Source organism: Dermacentor silvarum, chromosome 4, assembly GCF_013339745.2.
Source record: "Dermacentor silvarum isolate Dsil-2018 chromosome 4, BIME_Dsil_1.4, whole genome shotgun sequence".
Lineage (NCBI taxonomy): Eukaryota > Metazoa > Arthropoda > Arachnida > Ixodida > Ixodidae > Dermacentor > Dermacentor silvarum.
Window position 1 is genome coordinate 165,211,411 of NC_051157.2, and position 16,842 is coordinate 165,228,252.

General features: G+C 43.5%; 1 protein-coding gene across 1 annotated transcript; it reads right to left on the minus strand.

Moving 5' to 3' along the window:
- Positions 1-6,805: 6,805 nt before the first annotated feature.
- On the minus strand, positions 6,806-16,490 carry LOC125944831 (uncharacterized). Its single transcript, XM_049666200.1, has 4 exons — positions 16,413-16,490; positions 13,219-13,464; positions 7,929-8,088; positions 6,806-7,112 (listed from the first exon to the last, which is right to left on the minus strand). The coding sequence occupies exons 2-4, from the start codon at positions 13,387-13,389 to the stop codon at positions 7,054-7,056; spliced, it is 390 nt and encodes a 129-aa protein (XP_049522157.1). The 5' UTR covers positions 13,390-13,464; positions 16,413-16,490; the 3' UTR covers positions 6,806-7,053.
- Between the last annotated feature and the right edge of the window lie 352 nt (positions 16,491-16,842).

A 16,842-nucleotide genomic window follows, 5' to 3' on the forward strand; every position in this document is an offset into this window, starting at 1 on the left:
GAAACAACATAAAGCAGATGATGAAAGAACTACCCAGGAACGTATAGAGCATTTCAATTCCTTCTTTTCCTCCGTTTTCACCAAAGATAATGCTACACTTCCATCCTTTACTAACACTTCCGATTTTCCTCCAGCGTCCGACCTTCTTATCAACGAGGAAGGAGTGCTGAACCTTCTTCTGCGCATAAATAATAAGAAATACCCTGGCCTCGACAGCATACCGAATGAGTTCCTATATAGATATGCTCAGTGGGTCGCTAAATATCTCACCATAATCTTTCAATCATCGCTTACCCAGGGAACAGTTCCCATGGCCTGGAAACAAGCTAAAGTAACTCCTGTCCACAAAAGTGGGAGCACATCAGACGTAGGTAACTACCGGCCCATCTCTCTTACGAGCACCTGCTCCAAACTACTTGAACATATAATCAGTAAACATCTCTCAAATTGTTTGGAAACTAACAATTTACTATCACCAGTGCAACATGGTTTTCGTAAAGGATTGTCTACAATAACTCAACTCGTTCAGACAGTCCACGATCTATCACTAACGATAAATAGCCGAGGACAGATTGACCTAATTTTTTTAGACTTCGCCGAAGCGTTTGACAAAGTCTCACATCCTAAACTCTTGCTGAAAATAAATGAAATATTTAGAAATCCAAATATTACTAAGTGGTTTCGATCCTACCTCCACGCTCGTGAGCAGTATGTCGAAATAAATTAAGTTAAATCCACGTCCAAAGCAGTTTTGTCTGGAGTACCTCAAGGCAGTGTTTTGGGGCCTCTTTTATTTCTTATCTTTATTAATGATTTGCCTACTGATATAACCGTCCCGCTAAGATTGTTTGCAGACGACTGCGTAATATATAAAAGGATTGAATCTTTAAATGACCAGTTAGACCTTAACACCAATTTAAATAAAATTCTACAATGGTGTAATGAATGGCAAATGTCACTGAACCCAGTAAAATCAGTTTGTATGACTATAATGCGGAAGAAGACGCCCCTGATGCATAAATACAGTATCGGTCCCCATGAACTAACAAGAGTAACAGAATATAAATATTTAGGATTAATATTTACTTCCGACTTGAGGTGGAACATTCACATCAATGAAGTTTGTAGAAGGGCAACTAAAGTTCCTTGGGGCCTCAGGCGAAGATTGTATAGTGCAACTCCTGAAGTGAAAAGTCTGGCGTATAAGATATTAATACGGCCAATCATTGAATATGCTAGGATAGTATGGGACCCACACACTGCTACTAACCGTCATAAATTGGAAAGAGTTCAACGACTGGCTTCTAGATTTATATTTAATAAATATCAGCGCATGCACTCTCCTACTGAACTATGCAGTCGTGCAAACCTTTCCGCGTTAGAATTAAGGACGAAGTTTGACCGATTAAAATTTTTGTTTTTGAATATTCATAACCAGGTTAAGATAAATTTATCTGAATACTGCATAATTTCACCGGATCAACGCTTCAGACACAGGCACAGCTTATACATACAGCCATCAGTTGCACGAAATGATACATTCAAGTACAGTTTTTTTCCCAGGGTGATTCAGGAATGGAATGAATTACCAAATTCAGTTGTCACATCTGCCTCCGTCAGTGATTTTAGTGCTGGTTTAGAGAATGTCATTTTCTCTGGTATGAATGCGTCTTAGCATGTATTTTTGTTTCTGGTGCGCATAAAACAATGTATTTTGTGTTTGTTCACTGCATGCCACTTTTTATAGATATTGCCATTATACTGCCTTGTATTTTTTTGCTCGAGATGTAGCAGAATTTTGTATCTTTTCTTCTATTTTTTCCACTCCTGTAAGGGCCCTTAATTCGGTTGACAGTATAAATAAACAACAACAACAACAAATCTTTGAGGCTGCTGCTATCGCAAGGAATGGTGCGTCTTGCGTCAGCACTTTGTCTTTGGCCCTTGTCTGAGGCAGACTAACATATCTTAAACACAATATATCGGGGGAAATATAATCGCTTTCTCACTCTTTTTGGCCGTGCGTAGTGATGTACCCTTCTTTTCTTCAGGTATATATCTGTGTTCCTTTCTGAATAAAGAATTAAGTCGTCAGTCAGCGTTGGTGTGCGTCTCCCTTCTTGTCTTTCCTGTTTTTGTGCTGTTCCCCAGTCGAGTATGTACCGACTAGTCAAAGCCTCTACGGTGTTGCAATCCACATGCGTGTCCGCCGAGACACTGACAGACGCAGATGGAGACACCTTAGGCAAACAAAGTTTAACTTCAAAAAGTTGCAGCAGAAGACTTAAGCGCCGACTACGCGGGTCGCTCCTGGACCCGAGCCCCTTCCGGATATTTCCGGGAAGGGGGGCAACCCCCCCGCCCCCCCCGCGATGCCAACGCCTAACCCCCTGCCTAAAGTGTCAGTGCCACAGTTCTGTTACCCACATCATTTGAGGTTTCTTTTGAGTTGCCCCTACCTTTTCACTTAACATTGTATTGTGTATAAAAGCTTAATGCATCATTGTTGGCGTGGACGTGCACGCTTTTTAATTCATACTTTCGCTTTATTTCTGCACATCCTGACAACAGAAGGACAAGGGCATTAGAAGTACCAGCGGCGGCTTCCTCATCTTCATTTTTATCTTCAACGTCTTTTTTAAAATTTCCACTGTCAACACCATACACAGACGCAATATGTTTAAATTCATACACAGGACAAAATTTATTATATATTTAAGGAGGAGGAAGTAGCCAGCTAATAACCATTTCTAAAGGTATGGACAGCCTACGCAAAAACGAATATGCCGCGCTATGTTCACCTCGCTGGAAATTCCTTTGCGTGCTTTTTTTGACCCTGAAAAGACTTAAGTGATTGCTTTGGCACAGTCTTTTATCAATGCCGTGTGAAATACACGTGAATGATATGTATCTAGTTATTGCGTCTCTTGCCAGTAGGCAATTGCTGACGACTCATGAAAAAATGCTCTTCTAATAATTTACAAGATTTATTAGAGATGCAACCATCGCCACTTGCATGCGGAGGTCAAAATATATGTGGGAATTCCACATCGTAACAGTATATATATTTCACTCAGTAACCGAAATGAGACCAATTCAGATTCACTCGGAATCAGAATCAATAGAAGTCATGCGCAGCAGCCCTTTTAGTCAAACTCACAGTAAAAAAAGCAGAAAAAAAGCGAAAGAAAACGAAAAAAAACGTGTCAGTTTCACCCGAAAAGCGAAGCATCGATTGAGATAGCAAATTTGCGGACTGCTCAGTGAAGTAAATATATTAGTTTTGTCGGACGTATAAATTTGCAAAGATTCGCTTACTGACTGCATAAACAAGCACGCCCTTACCGTGCGTATGAAATGGAATGCGACGTGTGAACTCTCTGAAATCAATCATCAACGAGCCTATGCAGACGAAACGCAGACGAAGGTGGAGTTACTTCTTATTATTCGCTTCATATTCAGGAATGTTCCCCGCGGTATTTACCCTGCTACGTAAGATCAAATGTCAACGCTCCTTACATCCTTGACGTAGAACTCCTCTGTCATAGTCATGAAGATGACACCTCAGAATTTCTGCCCTCTGCCTTGTACGTGACAATGGCTTGCAAACGAATCGTTCACTTACATGTCCCGCACGATGAATTTGCTCCTCGCAAATATTCTTGATTACGGAGCGCTGGACCTTTCAGCAATTCGTAAAATCAGTATATGTTGTCACTGTTAAATATTAAATGGTTGTCCAAAATGTTGGAACGTGTTCAGAATCGCACCACCCCCTTCGTCGTAAATAACTACAACTCTTACGCCTGCATGTCATTCATAAAAGGCCAGATGCAGTGGAATCCGTTTTCTAAGTGTCGGCAGGCGAATAAGCTTGAACTACTTCATCAAATTTATTTCAACAAACGGGCTATATCTGCACAACCGTGGCTAGCTCCTCTGTATTTTATTTCAAGGAGAAATGATCGTGTCTACAAAATTTGCGAAATGAAACTTCACACTGAGCTTTTCAAATGCTATTTTTGCCTGATACACCAATATATAGAAGAAACTTCCTCATAACGGTGTTTCTTGTATGTCTGGGACGCAATTTCGCCCACTTTTTTATGGATCTATATTGTACAAACACACCTATAGCGTTGAAATTTATTGCGTTCTTTTGTTAGTATTGTTACTCCAGCTTTTATTTATCACTTTTATCTCGCATATTTTGTTATCCCCCTCCGCTGTAATGACTTAATGCTGCTGCAGATAATCCAAATAAATAAATAATATAACCAGCATCGGGAAACAGAGGCTCTGGGGACGAGCGCTGCCGCCTGCGAGTTCGCCTTTTCCCAGTTTCATTGCGTAGGTTACCTTAACCTGACGGTACAAACTGGCATGATACAATGTTTTATTTTTACTACTCGAAGCTTTATGAGATGGAGCTATGTATGGTAACACTTCCGCCGCGTAAGGGTTAATCGATGGTCGCATGGCTGCATTGGAATTTAAGCGGCTGTCCTTCGTTACGAGTTGTTTGAACTGACTGCCTACTAATAAAATGCGCTGACTGCTGCGAAGCGAAAGTACGTTGCCCTCCAATGCCACCGTTTTGAACACTCTAGTATGCTTGGACTGTGTTGTGGTCTACAGTATGTCCTAAATAAAAAAAGACATTGTGCATGGTGTCGAAATAAGCAGCGAATGATCTTGGGTCTAAGAAGCCCAAGATCATTCAACAGCTTACTGGAACCCAGCCACACATTCCGCGCACTGGCATTTGGCCCTTGTTTTGTGCTTCTAGTTTGCGTACTGTCTAATCTGCTGGCGCTGGAATTGCTGTTCTGTAGGTCAACTATAGCACTATTTGCACTGCGTATCGAAAGCCTCTGTTTTTATGTATGCACTTAAGGCAGTAAGTCAGTGATTGCTCAATTTCTCTGCTTTACGCATACATATCAGATTGTATCATTTGTCAGTTCTCTGTGACTAAGTTCACTTATACTGGATGCGCCATATTGGGTGACAGCGGGTGACGAGCATTGCGATATTGCCTCACCAATGGTTCCTTTAATGCCTAGCTTTCTATGGCGAGTCCGTGGAAATATTCCATGCAAAGACAGAAAACGCCTTTCCCAATACAAGTCGAGAATGCGCAGTTTTTTTGCATGGTTCATAGCTGCCATGCGAAGTAGTGACGAACGACCCATTGTCCGCGATAACAATAGGCGTGCAGGCGCAAAGCATTCTACGAGCTCCTCTCCTTTCACCATTCTCCATATGCCATTCGTAGAAAGGAGGCGCTCAACCTAGGACAGGAATACGTACGCCTATACTAGCCCGGCCTCAAACATTGCAACTTAAAGGTGAATAGCAAGCAGTGGGGAAGACCCTGGAAGTATCGTGTCTAAAGGAGAACTTAGTATGGAGTCTAAAGGAGAACTTAGTATGACGTACAGGGAATAAAGGGGACTCAAAACGAGAAGAGGTGCCACTCGGGCATAATTACGCTAGCACGCGCAGCCATCCCGCCTCCGCTGCCTATGATGGCAATAACGCATTGGGCATGCCATGCAGGTCATCGTGCAAACTAAGCTGGACCACCCTGAACGCAAACTGTCGAGGATCTGCGTAGCGTTATTTGGCGGTTGCCGTGGGGCAGAATGTATATTTTAATGGTGGTATTTCGCATCGCGCGAAATGCAGGAAAAAAGGACAGAGAAGAGGGAAGAGCGCACTTTAATCTTCTCTGTCCTTTCTTTTACATTTCGCGCGCTACGCAATACCGCCGTTATGAACCACGAACAACTCGCCCAAGCATCCACCCTAATATGTATATTCTGTGGGGCAATGTAAATATGTGCATCTCTCTTCTCGTTCTCCTCACAAATATATATATATATATATATATATATATATATATATATATTGTTACTGTATAATGCATCACCATTTTCAGGCATGGAGTGGCGCTCGACACCGGTCAAACAAAAAAGTTGCAGTGGCTTAGCTCGGCTATGCCAGGATATACGTAGCGTTAGCAAAGGTTCAGCTGATTACTCTTAGCTTATTCTTAAGATTATTCTTAAGATAAGATTATTCTTATGAGTCAAGCTTCTCCGTTCTTCTGCGTTGTTGAGAAGCATTTGCGCTCTCCTTCTCCATGGCTCCCAGGCAGCACGGCAGCACTGGGACAAGCATGGTCCAATGCTCGCAGAAATTGGTACGATCTTTGGCCCAATCCTGGCATCATGGCAAAGTGCAACCCGATCCAATGTCCACCCACTGTTCGAGCCAAGATTGGACGTACAGTTTGCCATTGTAGTATCCAATGTAGTTCGAGCATAGAGCCAGTGTTCAACCATTCTGTATCCAGTGTATTTTAAGAATCCAGTGCTCAGCCAATCTGTATCCAACGCGTTTCCAGCATATCCAGTGCTTAGCCATTTTGCATCCAACGCGTTTCCAGAATAGCCAGTGCTCAGCCATCTTGTATCCAACGCGTTTCCAGCATATCCAGTGCTCAGCCATTCTGTATCCAATGCGTTTTCAGATTATCCAGTGCTCATCCAATGTGTTTCAAGTATAGCCTGTACTCGGCCATTCTGTTGCTTATATGCTAGCTTACTGCGTATACAATTAGTAGCGAAGGAAACGTGATGGAAATAAGTGCGGGAAGGAAACTTCCTGCAGACACACGCAACGCATAAACGAAAATATAATTTATTGAGAATACTATTTAGAATACAATTCTTGAACTGATGCATGCATCAGTAGGGGTGCACAGCTCAAGGGGTAGCAGCAGGAATAGGGGCAGGGGCGGCAGGGACTGCAGGAACAGGGGCTGCAGCAGGGGAAGGAGCAGGGGCAGCAGCAGCCGGACAGGAGGGGCCGACAGTGGAATGGCCAGGGACCTGAGGGCTAGGGTGGGGCAGGGAGAGGGCAGCAGTGGGCCGGCAATGATTCCTGCCCCAAAGGGAGGGATCATCGGGCTTCTCTGCTGCAAGCGTTTCTGCGAAACGCCTCTTCCTGCCACCACCCCTGTCCACAGACCCTGGCAACCACCTCTTAATGAAGTCCTGTGCTTCTGTCAGGTCGCCCCCCCCCCCCTTTCGCACAGATGACATCTGCACACAGCCATACGAAGACCACAATTAGTCCATACAACATGCACCGTAAAGATCACCCACAATAGAGCAGGCAAGACCACAATTAGTCCATACAACATGCACCGTAAAGATCACCCACAATAGAGCAGGCAAACACATTCAACAAAAGAAAACCTTAACATGAACTCAAGAGACTTAGTGAAATAAGTTGCTAAGTCTTTAGCACACAGTTTATCTGACAGAATTTGCAACCACAGCCAACGTTATTGAATCGAGGTTCACAGCATGCTCAGCGGCGAAATGCAGGATACGCAAAGTATTCCTGTGGATAATTAAATGCAGCTATCGCCTTCCCCACCATGAAAATTCTTGATCCATTTACAGGATCTTCATCCCTGTTGCCTTCGTTGACATTCCTGTTTTTCCACCCTAACATAGCGTTAACGTCATCAGTGATGATCACACCATGTCTTTACTAACCGAGACATATTCAACTGTCTCACCCACTGATGATAAACGTGTAAGCTGCCTGGTATGATGCAATTCATCGGCATGCTCGTCAAGCAATTCACCTAAGCTGCCATTGGTGCTAATGTAGAGCACACTTTCGCAATTTCTGCAAGGGCAGTGGTGGCTGAGTATGTCGCTTTCATAGTAAAAAATGAAATCAGCCAACAGGGACGCCTAAATTTCTTCGTTGTAGAAGTTGACAATTCATATGAAAGACAGGATTTTGGCAAGGACAATCTGTTATGCAAGCCATTTCGCTGTAGAGGAGTTCGGCTGTATACAAAATACTTCAACAATGCAAAAGGATGACTAAGGAAGCTTTACCTGTGACTATCTGGCATAACTTCAAATTGATGAATGCCCTCTTCCCTTTCCTGCTATGAAAGCTGTAAAGCACTTGGACGGGGTGCGCCATTACAGCCTTCATGGCATTCGATGCCACCTCGCGCAATGACTTCCCTCCTATTTGCAGGAGGTGCTTGCGCTGCAAAAGACAAAAATTGCCAGAGATTTGGAAATGAGCATTGTATGTGGCAATGTTTTCAAGTTGAAAAATCTACCAATACTACCAGAATATAATTTATTGCCAAGTGAAGTGAATTTTTAACTGAGTGCAAAGCAAAACATTTTTGCTGGAAGATGTTCGTGATGCAATGCCCTTTAATTGTAAATGTGCTCCACAACACCTTAGTTTTACTGGAAGAAACACAAACACGAAGTGCATCGAGTCTTGTCTGTTCAGTGCATTTCATGTTTGTGTTTTATAAACCTTAGCACAGTAACTATGTTTCATAGTAACTACCTATCTAAGCTTTCACTATCATTTGTAAGCGCACCAATTCTACTCCCATGCAAATTTCCAATGCATAATTAGGGGATGTGACATTAGAGTGCAGGAAAGTCAGATCTACGTATGTGTGGCACAAAACAGCTTAAAGGCATACCGACATGGTATTTTCAGACCTTCACATTTTGCGTTAAAGGGACTGACAACCAGTTTTCAAAGACCTAGTTTTGTGGTAACCAAAAGCTAACCCTCAGCAATGTTTGCACCTGCAGCTTCGCAAATTGTGAAAGCAGCCCATCATTCTGCTTTCACAGGATGAGGGGAACTGCAGTTAACTGCTCACATTTTGGCCTTTTCAACCACTTTTGAAAACATAAAGCTGGTACAACAAGCTTGCATTGTCGTACAGACCTTCTTACATTTGTACAGCGTTTTTCTCCCAAGTATACGCCTACATCATGGCTGCCTGGCGCCCGTTATTATTCTGCCGATATACTTACCAAGTAACTCATCATAAACAAAGGCAGTGCCACTTTCACCACAAACGAAGGCTTATCCGCATATTGCAAGGTAAATAAATAACAGAAAATGTGGACTGCATTTCAATACCAACAAGAATACCATAAACCCCATACAATAATAGAAAGCCATGTGATAGGCCTCTTATTCATGGTAAATAAGGAACAGTGTCCTGAAAGCATAGGGAGACGTAGACACACCACAAGTGCGGACTTTCAACTGGTAAGTTTATAGAATGAACGAATTTATGAACAGTTGAACTGCACATACACCTGGTAGGCAGTGAACAATTTATGACATGCACTCGAGGTTAGATCAGGTGATACAAAAAATAATGAATTAACAAAAATAAAAACCAGCGCGCTGCTCCGCTGTCAACGATTTGCGTGGTCTAAAAAGGAATTTTTTTTCTAGGAAGACTATTGCAGGCTGACTAATGCAACCTGGTCCTGCTTTCTGTATTCTATAGGCCTCGCAAATTTCATGTGTCAATTGGTCTGTGTGGCAAAAAAGTATCTTGGTCCGAGAGAATTCTGCAGTGCACCCGCAGTTACGGCAATGCATTGCGAAATGCGAGGCACAAACAGTGCATTTTGGTGCTCCCTGAGGCCCACATTTGCACACCATCTCGATTGTCCCACGTACACTCAGCCACAGGTGAGGGGGATGCTGTACACGATTGCAGTGGCGCAAGGCACACACAGGTTAGTGTGCCTTACAGGGCAGACGCTACCTACTTTCTTTCTGGCTGAAAAGAACAAAACAAATCTATGCCATGCCACGACCCCCCCCCCCCCTTCAACCTGTGCAAACGCTAGTGGATATATGGCTAACGGCTTGCTTCTTGGTGCCGCATCTTTACTCTCCAAACTTTACTCTTCGCACAAGCTTTCCACAAGATGCCAATAGCATGCTGTCTTGTGGAAAGTTCGTGCAAGAATTGAAGCATGCTATGGACACTAGTGTTCGCACAGGTTGAAACAAAAAAAGGGGTGGAAGGAGGCGGGGGCGATCGTGGCATGGCATAGATTTGTTTTTTTTTCAGCCAGAAAGTGGGTAGCATCTGCGCAGCAGTTACAAAATGTGTGGAGAAAGGTGCAAATGCAAAAAAATGTCTGCCCTGTAAGGCACACTAACATGCATGTGCCTTGCGCCACTGCAATCATGTACAGCATCCCCCTCAGCTGTTGCCGAGTGTACGTGGGACAATCAGGGCGGTGTGTAAACGTGCGTATCAGGGAGCACCAAAATGCACTGTTTGCGCCTCTCGCATTTGGCAATTCGGGTGCACTGCAGAATTCTCTCAGACCGAGATTATTTTTTGCCTCACAGACCAATTGACTCATGAAATTTACGAGGCCTATAGAATACAGAAAGCAGGACCAGGTTGCATTAGTCAGCCTACAATAGTCTTCCAAGAAAGAGAAATTTCCTTTTTAGACCACGCAAATCGTTGACAGTCGAGCAGTGTGATGTTTTTTTTTAATTCACTCGTGTTTAGTATCACCACGAGTGCATGTCATGAATTGTTCACTGCCTTGCAAGTGCATGCACAGTTCAAGTGTTCATAAACTCATTCATTCAATAAGTTTTCCAGTTGAAATTCAGCACTTGTGGTGTGTCAAGTCTCCCTTCGTGTACGTTTTCTGTGCGCTGTTCCTTATTTACCATGAATCAATACCAAGTTGTTCCAGTTTTCCCTCCTCTTCGGGCCACTTATGCATCTTCATGTTTTTGCCATGTGGGGCGCCAAGGGTCATTTTTCGCAACTTTTGGGGAAGAATTAAAAATATAAATCCACATTTAATGAGAAAAACATGGCTTATTTTAACCAGTAGGATAGGTCATTTTTCCACAAGCAGTTTTCTCAATTCATGTTCTGAGCAGTTGTCTGTCCCTTTACGTAAAGGTGCCGGACTCTAAAACCCCAGAAATATACTGGAAAACCCCAGAGTGCACTAAATACATAATTTATACTAGTTTTTCTACAGCCAGGTTTCGTTCAGCTTTCTCCCTCTCATAACATCATGGCACAGAAGGCAACCACGTAAGACATCGGAAGGTTTGACACTTGCTTCGACTTGCTTGTCGAAAGGATGTTTCGGCTTCTACACAGAAGCCTTGTTCACTGACTATTACTGATTTCATTCAGCTACAACAGACATATGGCCAACGACTATGTCAGTGAACAAGGCTTCATGGGGAAGGCAGAACATATAACCCCTTCAACAACACTATTTTGGTCTGCATTAATTATTGTGGGTTTAAAGTGCGTGGGAAAAATCATGTCAAAAAACAAAACAGATGGCAACCAAGGTGAAAAAACATTAAACAATGCTATTTCCCCTTCACGGGAGCCGTGTTCTCTCTATGGCCAGCATCTGTTTTTGCCATGAATGTTCAATGCAATGGTTCGAGCTGTTCGCAATTTGACCGACTTTCCCAACCCTTGTCATTAAGGCATGGAAAATGGGGTACCCCCATTACAATACCGTATTTACTCGCATAATGAACACCCTTTTCTTTCCTAGAAATTATGCGAAAGTTGGGGGGGTGCGTTTATTATGCAGGGTAAAAGTTTGAACGATTTGTTTTTCCGCGGCCACCTCTAAAGAAAGCCGCAGTTTCGTCCGAAAGGCGAACCATCGATTGCGATAGCAAATGCGCAGAGAGCTATACAAAGTAAGGATAGTAGTTCTATTGCCCGTATAAACTTCCAAAGTAATTTAACCAGCATGGTCTCAGCGCGCAAAGGCAAACATGAACCAATCGCACTCAATGACCGCGGACACTCACTGTCGAAATGCTGGTGTGAGAAGCACTGCAGCAACAGCGAGCGAAGTGACCTTCATGCCATGTATCGCTTCAACGCAAACTGAGCACGATAACGGAGTACGCTCAAAAGTACAAGCCGCCGTCGCACCTAGACTCAGCCTCCGACGCAGATCGTTTTCAAGATAGGGCGCGCACGGCCGTGCAATGTGCAGTTGCTGTGCCGCCTCCCTCCCCTCCCAACGGCGCCATGCACACGACGAAATATGGCGCGTTTGCTACCCGCTTTCTTCCCCCCAACGCGGGATAAAGCCACGATCGTTGGCGCCGACTTCAAAAATGCACCTGGAGTGTCCATATGATTGCTACTGCAATAAAAGTAGGAGACACGTACAATTCGGCATCTGATACAATCGTACCCACTGAATGCCATATCGGACGCCGAATCGTACTGTGTCTCTCCTACTTCACGGCAGCAAGTTCAGGGTGCGTTTATTACACGGGAGAAAAAAAAATGAAATTTTGACGACGAAAGTTGGGGGTGCGTTCATTATGCGAGCGCGTCCATTACATAAGTAAATAGGGTATTTCACTTATTCAATCTGAAGAGCATAAATTCTCTTACATAATGTAGCATAGTAGCAGATAAAACAAAGCACAGAAAAATCTGAGTAGTGGAATAAAAAGTAATAGGGGCCACAGGGTATGTGGGTTCACAATTTAAATAATTGCTAGTGCTCTAGAAAATGCTTTGAACCATTGCATGAAACTGGATAGTTTAGGAGTTTGCTTCATGGGCTTGTAGCACAAGAAAAAAAATGTTAGTGCAATGAGGCAATTCGACAACAGGTACACTAGACTTGCTGCAAATGTAGTTTTCATTACATATCCAATTGCAATGCAATTTTCAAACTCTATTATCTAGAAAACAAAACTGTAGATTAAAATGAGGTAAATACAGTATATACAGAACATCATTGCACCCCTTTTCCTGTACTGTGTCCCACTTGTTTGCAGTGCTATTTATCATTCACGATGTGCCAACTCTTCCAACAAAAAGAATTTATTCACAAGTGCTCTGCATTGTTTCCTTCTATAGAAAGCTGCCACAGTTTGCATTTTATATCAGCAATAAATTTTTATTAACTTAACGATTTACTCCTGCTTCATGAATGTATCTCTACGGAGAGCTGCTGGAAATCACCGATTCAGCAAGCCACTATGGTAGCTCAGTGCCTATGGCGTTGCGGTGCTGAGCTCGAGGTCAAAGGTTTGATTCTGGCAGTCAGGGTCACATTTCGATGAGGTCTCATTGCAAGAACACTAGTGTAAGCTTAGATTTAGATGCATGTTAAACTAAGGTCCAGTCCAAATATGTCATTAGAAACTATACAGCAGGGAATTATTTCCATGAGCTCTTTAGTGTGTGCGATGCAAAGTTCCTTCACATAGAACCCACACCATGTTTCATGAAACAGCACAGAACTTCCACATGTTACATAGCCTTATAATTACAAATAAAAGGGCAGTACAAACCAAGGTGGCAGCCACAGCCTCATCCCGCACGGCTGCCTCTACTTCTTTAATATTGCCGGCAGGTAGCCGAGGAAGAACTGGAGGCACCGTCGACAAGGCAGGCTGAGACACTGCACGGGTCTTGTCGAGAGGCTGTTTCATCCAGCCTCTCAGACACGACCCGTACTTCATGCCTCAGCTGTTGCAGCTCATGCAAGACGTCCCTGTTCTGCTGCCGCACCTCCAGCTGCACCCGCAGCAGCATCGCTGAAACACAAAATTATTTACTTCACAGCAGAAGCGGTACATTTATGGCATATTTGGTTGTTTCAGAGCACTCTGGTAAATGCAAAGTATCAGGATTTGCACAGGTCTCGGTGACAAAAATTCATAGGTATTTAAAGACTTTCGAGGGTGCTTCCAGCAATAGAAGGAGAGGTGGAACCATTGTATTGTGTCTAATGGGGAGTACCATATTTTCCGGTCCATAAGTCGCATCTTTTATAAGACTCAACCCCTCAAACTGGCAGCTTTTCCAGAAAAAAACGCAAATAAGTCGCACCGGTGTATAAGACACACCGCTTCGTTCGGTAAGCAATTAAAAGAACTTGTGACGTTTCTTCCGTGAACGTGGGTCACGCGCAAGCGTAAGGGTGCTTCTAGTTCACTGTAGTAAGGGTACCATATATTTCTGCTCCAGGCGCATTTCTGCCGTCGTCGTAGCCGCGATGTTTCGTATAAAGTCCAAGGGCGATAACATCGTCTCCGCGCGCCATACCCTGTATGTGCGAGTGAAAGCGTCCGACGGTGAGCCGAATCGCGCACAAGGGAGGAAGGCAGCGCGGGAGGGAGGGGGGTGGCGGTTTGTATGCTGGTAGCAACTGCGTAGTTTGCACAGCGGCGCGCGCTGTATCGTGACAGCGATCTGCAGATGCAACGAATTCGGGGTCGGCCGACTCGCTGTCGACCTGCCGCCGCTTGCGTTGCTGCTTAGTCCTCATAGCACAGCGCTCTGGAACTCGATCACAAGAAGAACCCGGCACCTCGATAGCGCGCACAGAACTTGCAGCCATTATGTCAACCAGCGCCCTTCGCGTGGCCATAACATCGAATGCGTTTTTGACGGCAGTTTTCTCGGGGAAAAAAACGTACATAACTCGCACCGTTCTATAAGACGCACTGACGAAAAACTCAGAAAAAAAGCGCGTCTTATACACCGGAATGTACGGTACTTTGAAGGTGACCACAATATGTCCGAAAGTTAGCGAAATTATTTCTTTAAAACATATGACAAGAACTTTTGAGACAGACCTTGTACATTCTCGCGTCATCATTTTTGATTAAGCATCTCAAGATTGGAAAAAATCTGCCTGCAGAAACTTTGCACCATACCTGTGGCACTTATGATAGCCATTGAACATGTTCTCTTTATAAACTCAATAATGCGAGAGAGATATTTCAAATAATGTACCAATTTGAAAGCCTAGAGTTTTTTTGTTGCAGAATGATACAGATAACATTTCTGTCATAGGTTTAGGTGTCAAGAATGAACTGCAGAATGAAAGCAACCTTGAAGTTATTCGACTTTTATGGGCTGTGTAAAAATGTAAAGAAACACACATCTCCTCAGAACCTATAAATTCACCTTCCAAACTTGCGTGTGACTAAGGATCACAGCTCAGCATACGATGGACCATTCTTCAGATCATAGAAACTCTCTAAACTTCTTGCGAACATTTCAAACTTGAACTTGCCCTCTTGGAAGAGTTCTAGCACGTAGCCTCCTTGATAATTACCTTTAAAGGGGCCCTGGAGAGCCCTTTTCCAAGATTTCGGAAACACATTCTGCTGTTGAGTGCAGCATTTTTCCAAGGAATACAATTTTTAAAAAATGTTTGAAAAGGCCTCATAAACGAAGGCATTTGGAGGATAACAATATTTACTTTCCCTCTTAAGCCGGGGCAGTGCCAGTAGCAATGACAGGCTCATCGCACCTCACCTTTACTTTTTCGAAGGAAACTTATGGTAACTTTTCAAGATGGGTATCAGACAAAACTTCTAAGAATGACAAAGGAGTGGCGACGCATTGGCAATTGTCGATTACCCACTTGCTAATTCTCTCTAATAAATCTGACAGGGTATGAACACAAGTTATTTGTCAAGAGAATTGACCACATAATGCCTACTGGAAGCTAGCCAGCATTTAAAAAAATGGTGAGGAGCAGCCCTCTGGAAAGCTATCTTTACAGACTGGTTCTTAGCTCCTCCCGCTACATGTAGAACGTGTTTGCTTGCCAAGATCAAGGGTTGGTTCAGTGCTGCTTTAATGCACAAATCGCAAGAAGGTCTCGGTTTGTTTTTCAGTGCCATCTGCTTTTAGAAATTCATTGCTCAGATAGGCCAAAATAAATGCCGACTTGTGCATATTGATCTGTACAGCAACGCATTGACAATCTTTCCAGCCACATGCAAAATAAAAGTGCTACTACAGCCTACTCCCTAAGCTGACTCCAGCATATTCCATTCCATTCAAAGGTTCCTGCTGAAGCCTATAGATTCCTATGGGATCAACTTTTGTTATACCAATCCTAAAATTAATTCAAACTTGGCTGGTCATCGCACACATGTTCGACCCTAATGGTGACCGCATTAGTTTCGAGAAGCCTGATAAAAAGACCAGAGCTGGTCAGTTAAACACATTGGATGGTTATTTTATGGAAAGCTTATGGGGTACAGGTAGCTCCAGTCTAGGTGAAGCAGCACGCCCCTCTTCACCATGGCCAGCTTCAATGCCTAAATGTTTATGCACGTACATTTATTTTTGAGCCACTATATACTAAATCAACAATTCAGAAATTTTCAAGGCAAAGGTATAGTCATAAAAGAAAAAGTGGGCTGTTTAGGTAGCATGGAGAACATTTTGATCCAATATACTCAACCATACACCACCATTTTTTGGGGACAGATAGAGAGCCATGCAGGAGGCAAGCACATGTCAACACAAGGTTATATTAATCTAGAAGTGACTGTACGGCATCCTGGTAACCTTTGTTGCATGCACTTCGACTTTCCACTTTAGCCTGAAGCTGTCACCTCTAGCTTCCTGGTCAGCGCCAGTTGCAGAGCGACTGCTCTGTAAATGTAACCCTGCTCTGAGTTTGCCTTCCCCTTTCACATAAGCATGAGCATAAAAAACAAAGAACACTAGCAATTACCCGACAGCTCCGTGGTGTCCACAGCCGACTCGCATTCCGCCTTCTTGGCCCTCCTCTTTGCCTTGTCATAAGTGCCTTTGAACAAAGTAAGAATATTCAAAACAGATTATAATAGACACTAGAACAACAAGCAACCTGTTAAGCTGTGCAGGCTACATTCAACAGACAGAGAGAGAATTTAATGATGCAAAATGCAGAGAGGTCGGCCTGAGGTAAATTCCTCTAGCCAGCTACTCGGCGTTGGGGGAAGGGGAAGAGGGAAAGAAAGAGGGAATATATAAATAAGATATTTGTGACCTCTGTGAATGCCCACAGCAAACTGCGCAGACATTGTGAACAAGCTGGCACAGCTTTGATGACGTCAAGTATCAGTGGTACAAGTTAACATAACTCAGGAACTGTAGAATGACACTGAAGAATTAGTTTGTCA

Excerpts from the sequence above, each read along its gene's own strand:
- LOC125944831 (XM_049666200.1), bottom strand. The coding sequence starts at position 13,389 with ATGAAGTACGGGTCGTGTCTGAGAGGCTGGATGAAACAGCCTCTCGAC. Across the intron at positions 8,089-13,218 it reads AGGCTGTGGCTGCCACCTTG|CGCAAGCACCTCCTGCAAAT; the intron begins GTTTGTACTGCC and ends TGTCTTTTGCAG. Across the intron at positions 7,113-7,928 it reads GTTATGCCAGATAGTCACAG|ATGTCATCTGTGCGAAAGGG; the intron begins GTAAAGCTTCCT and ends GGCTGTGTGCAG.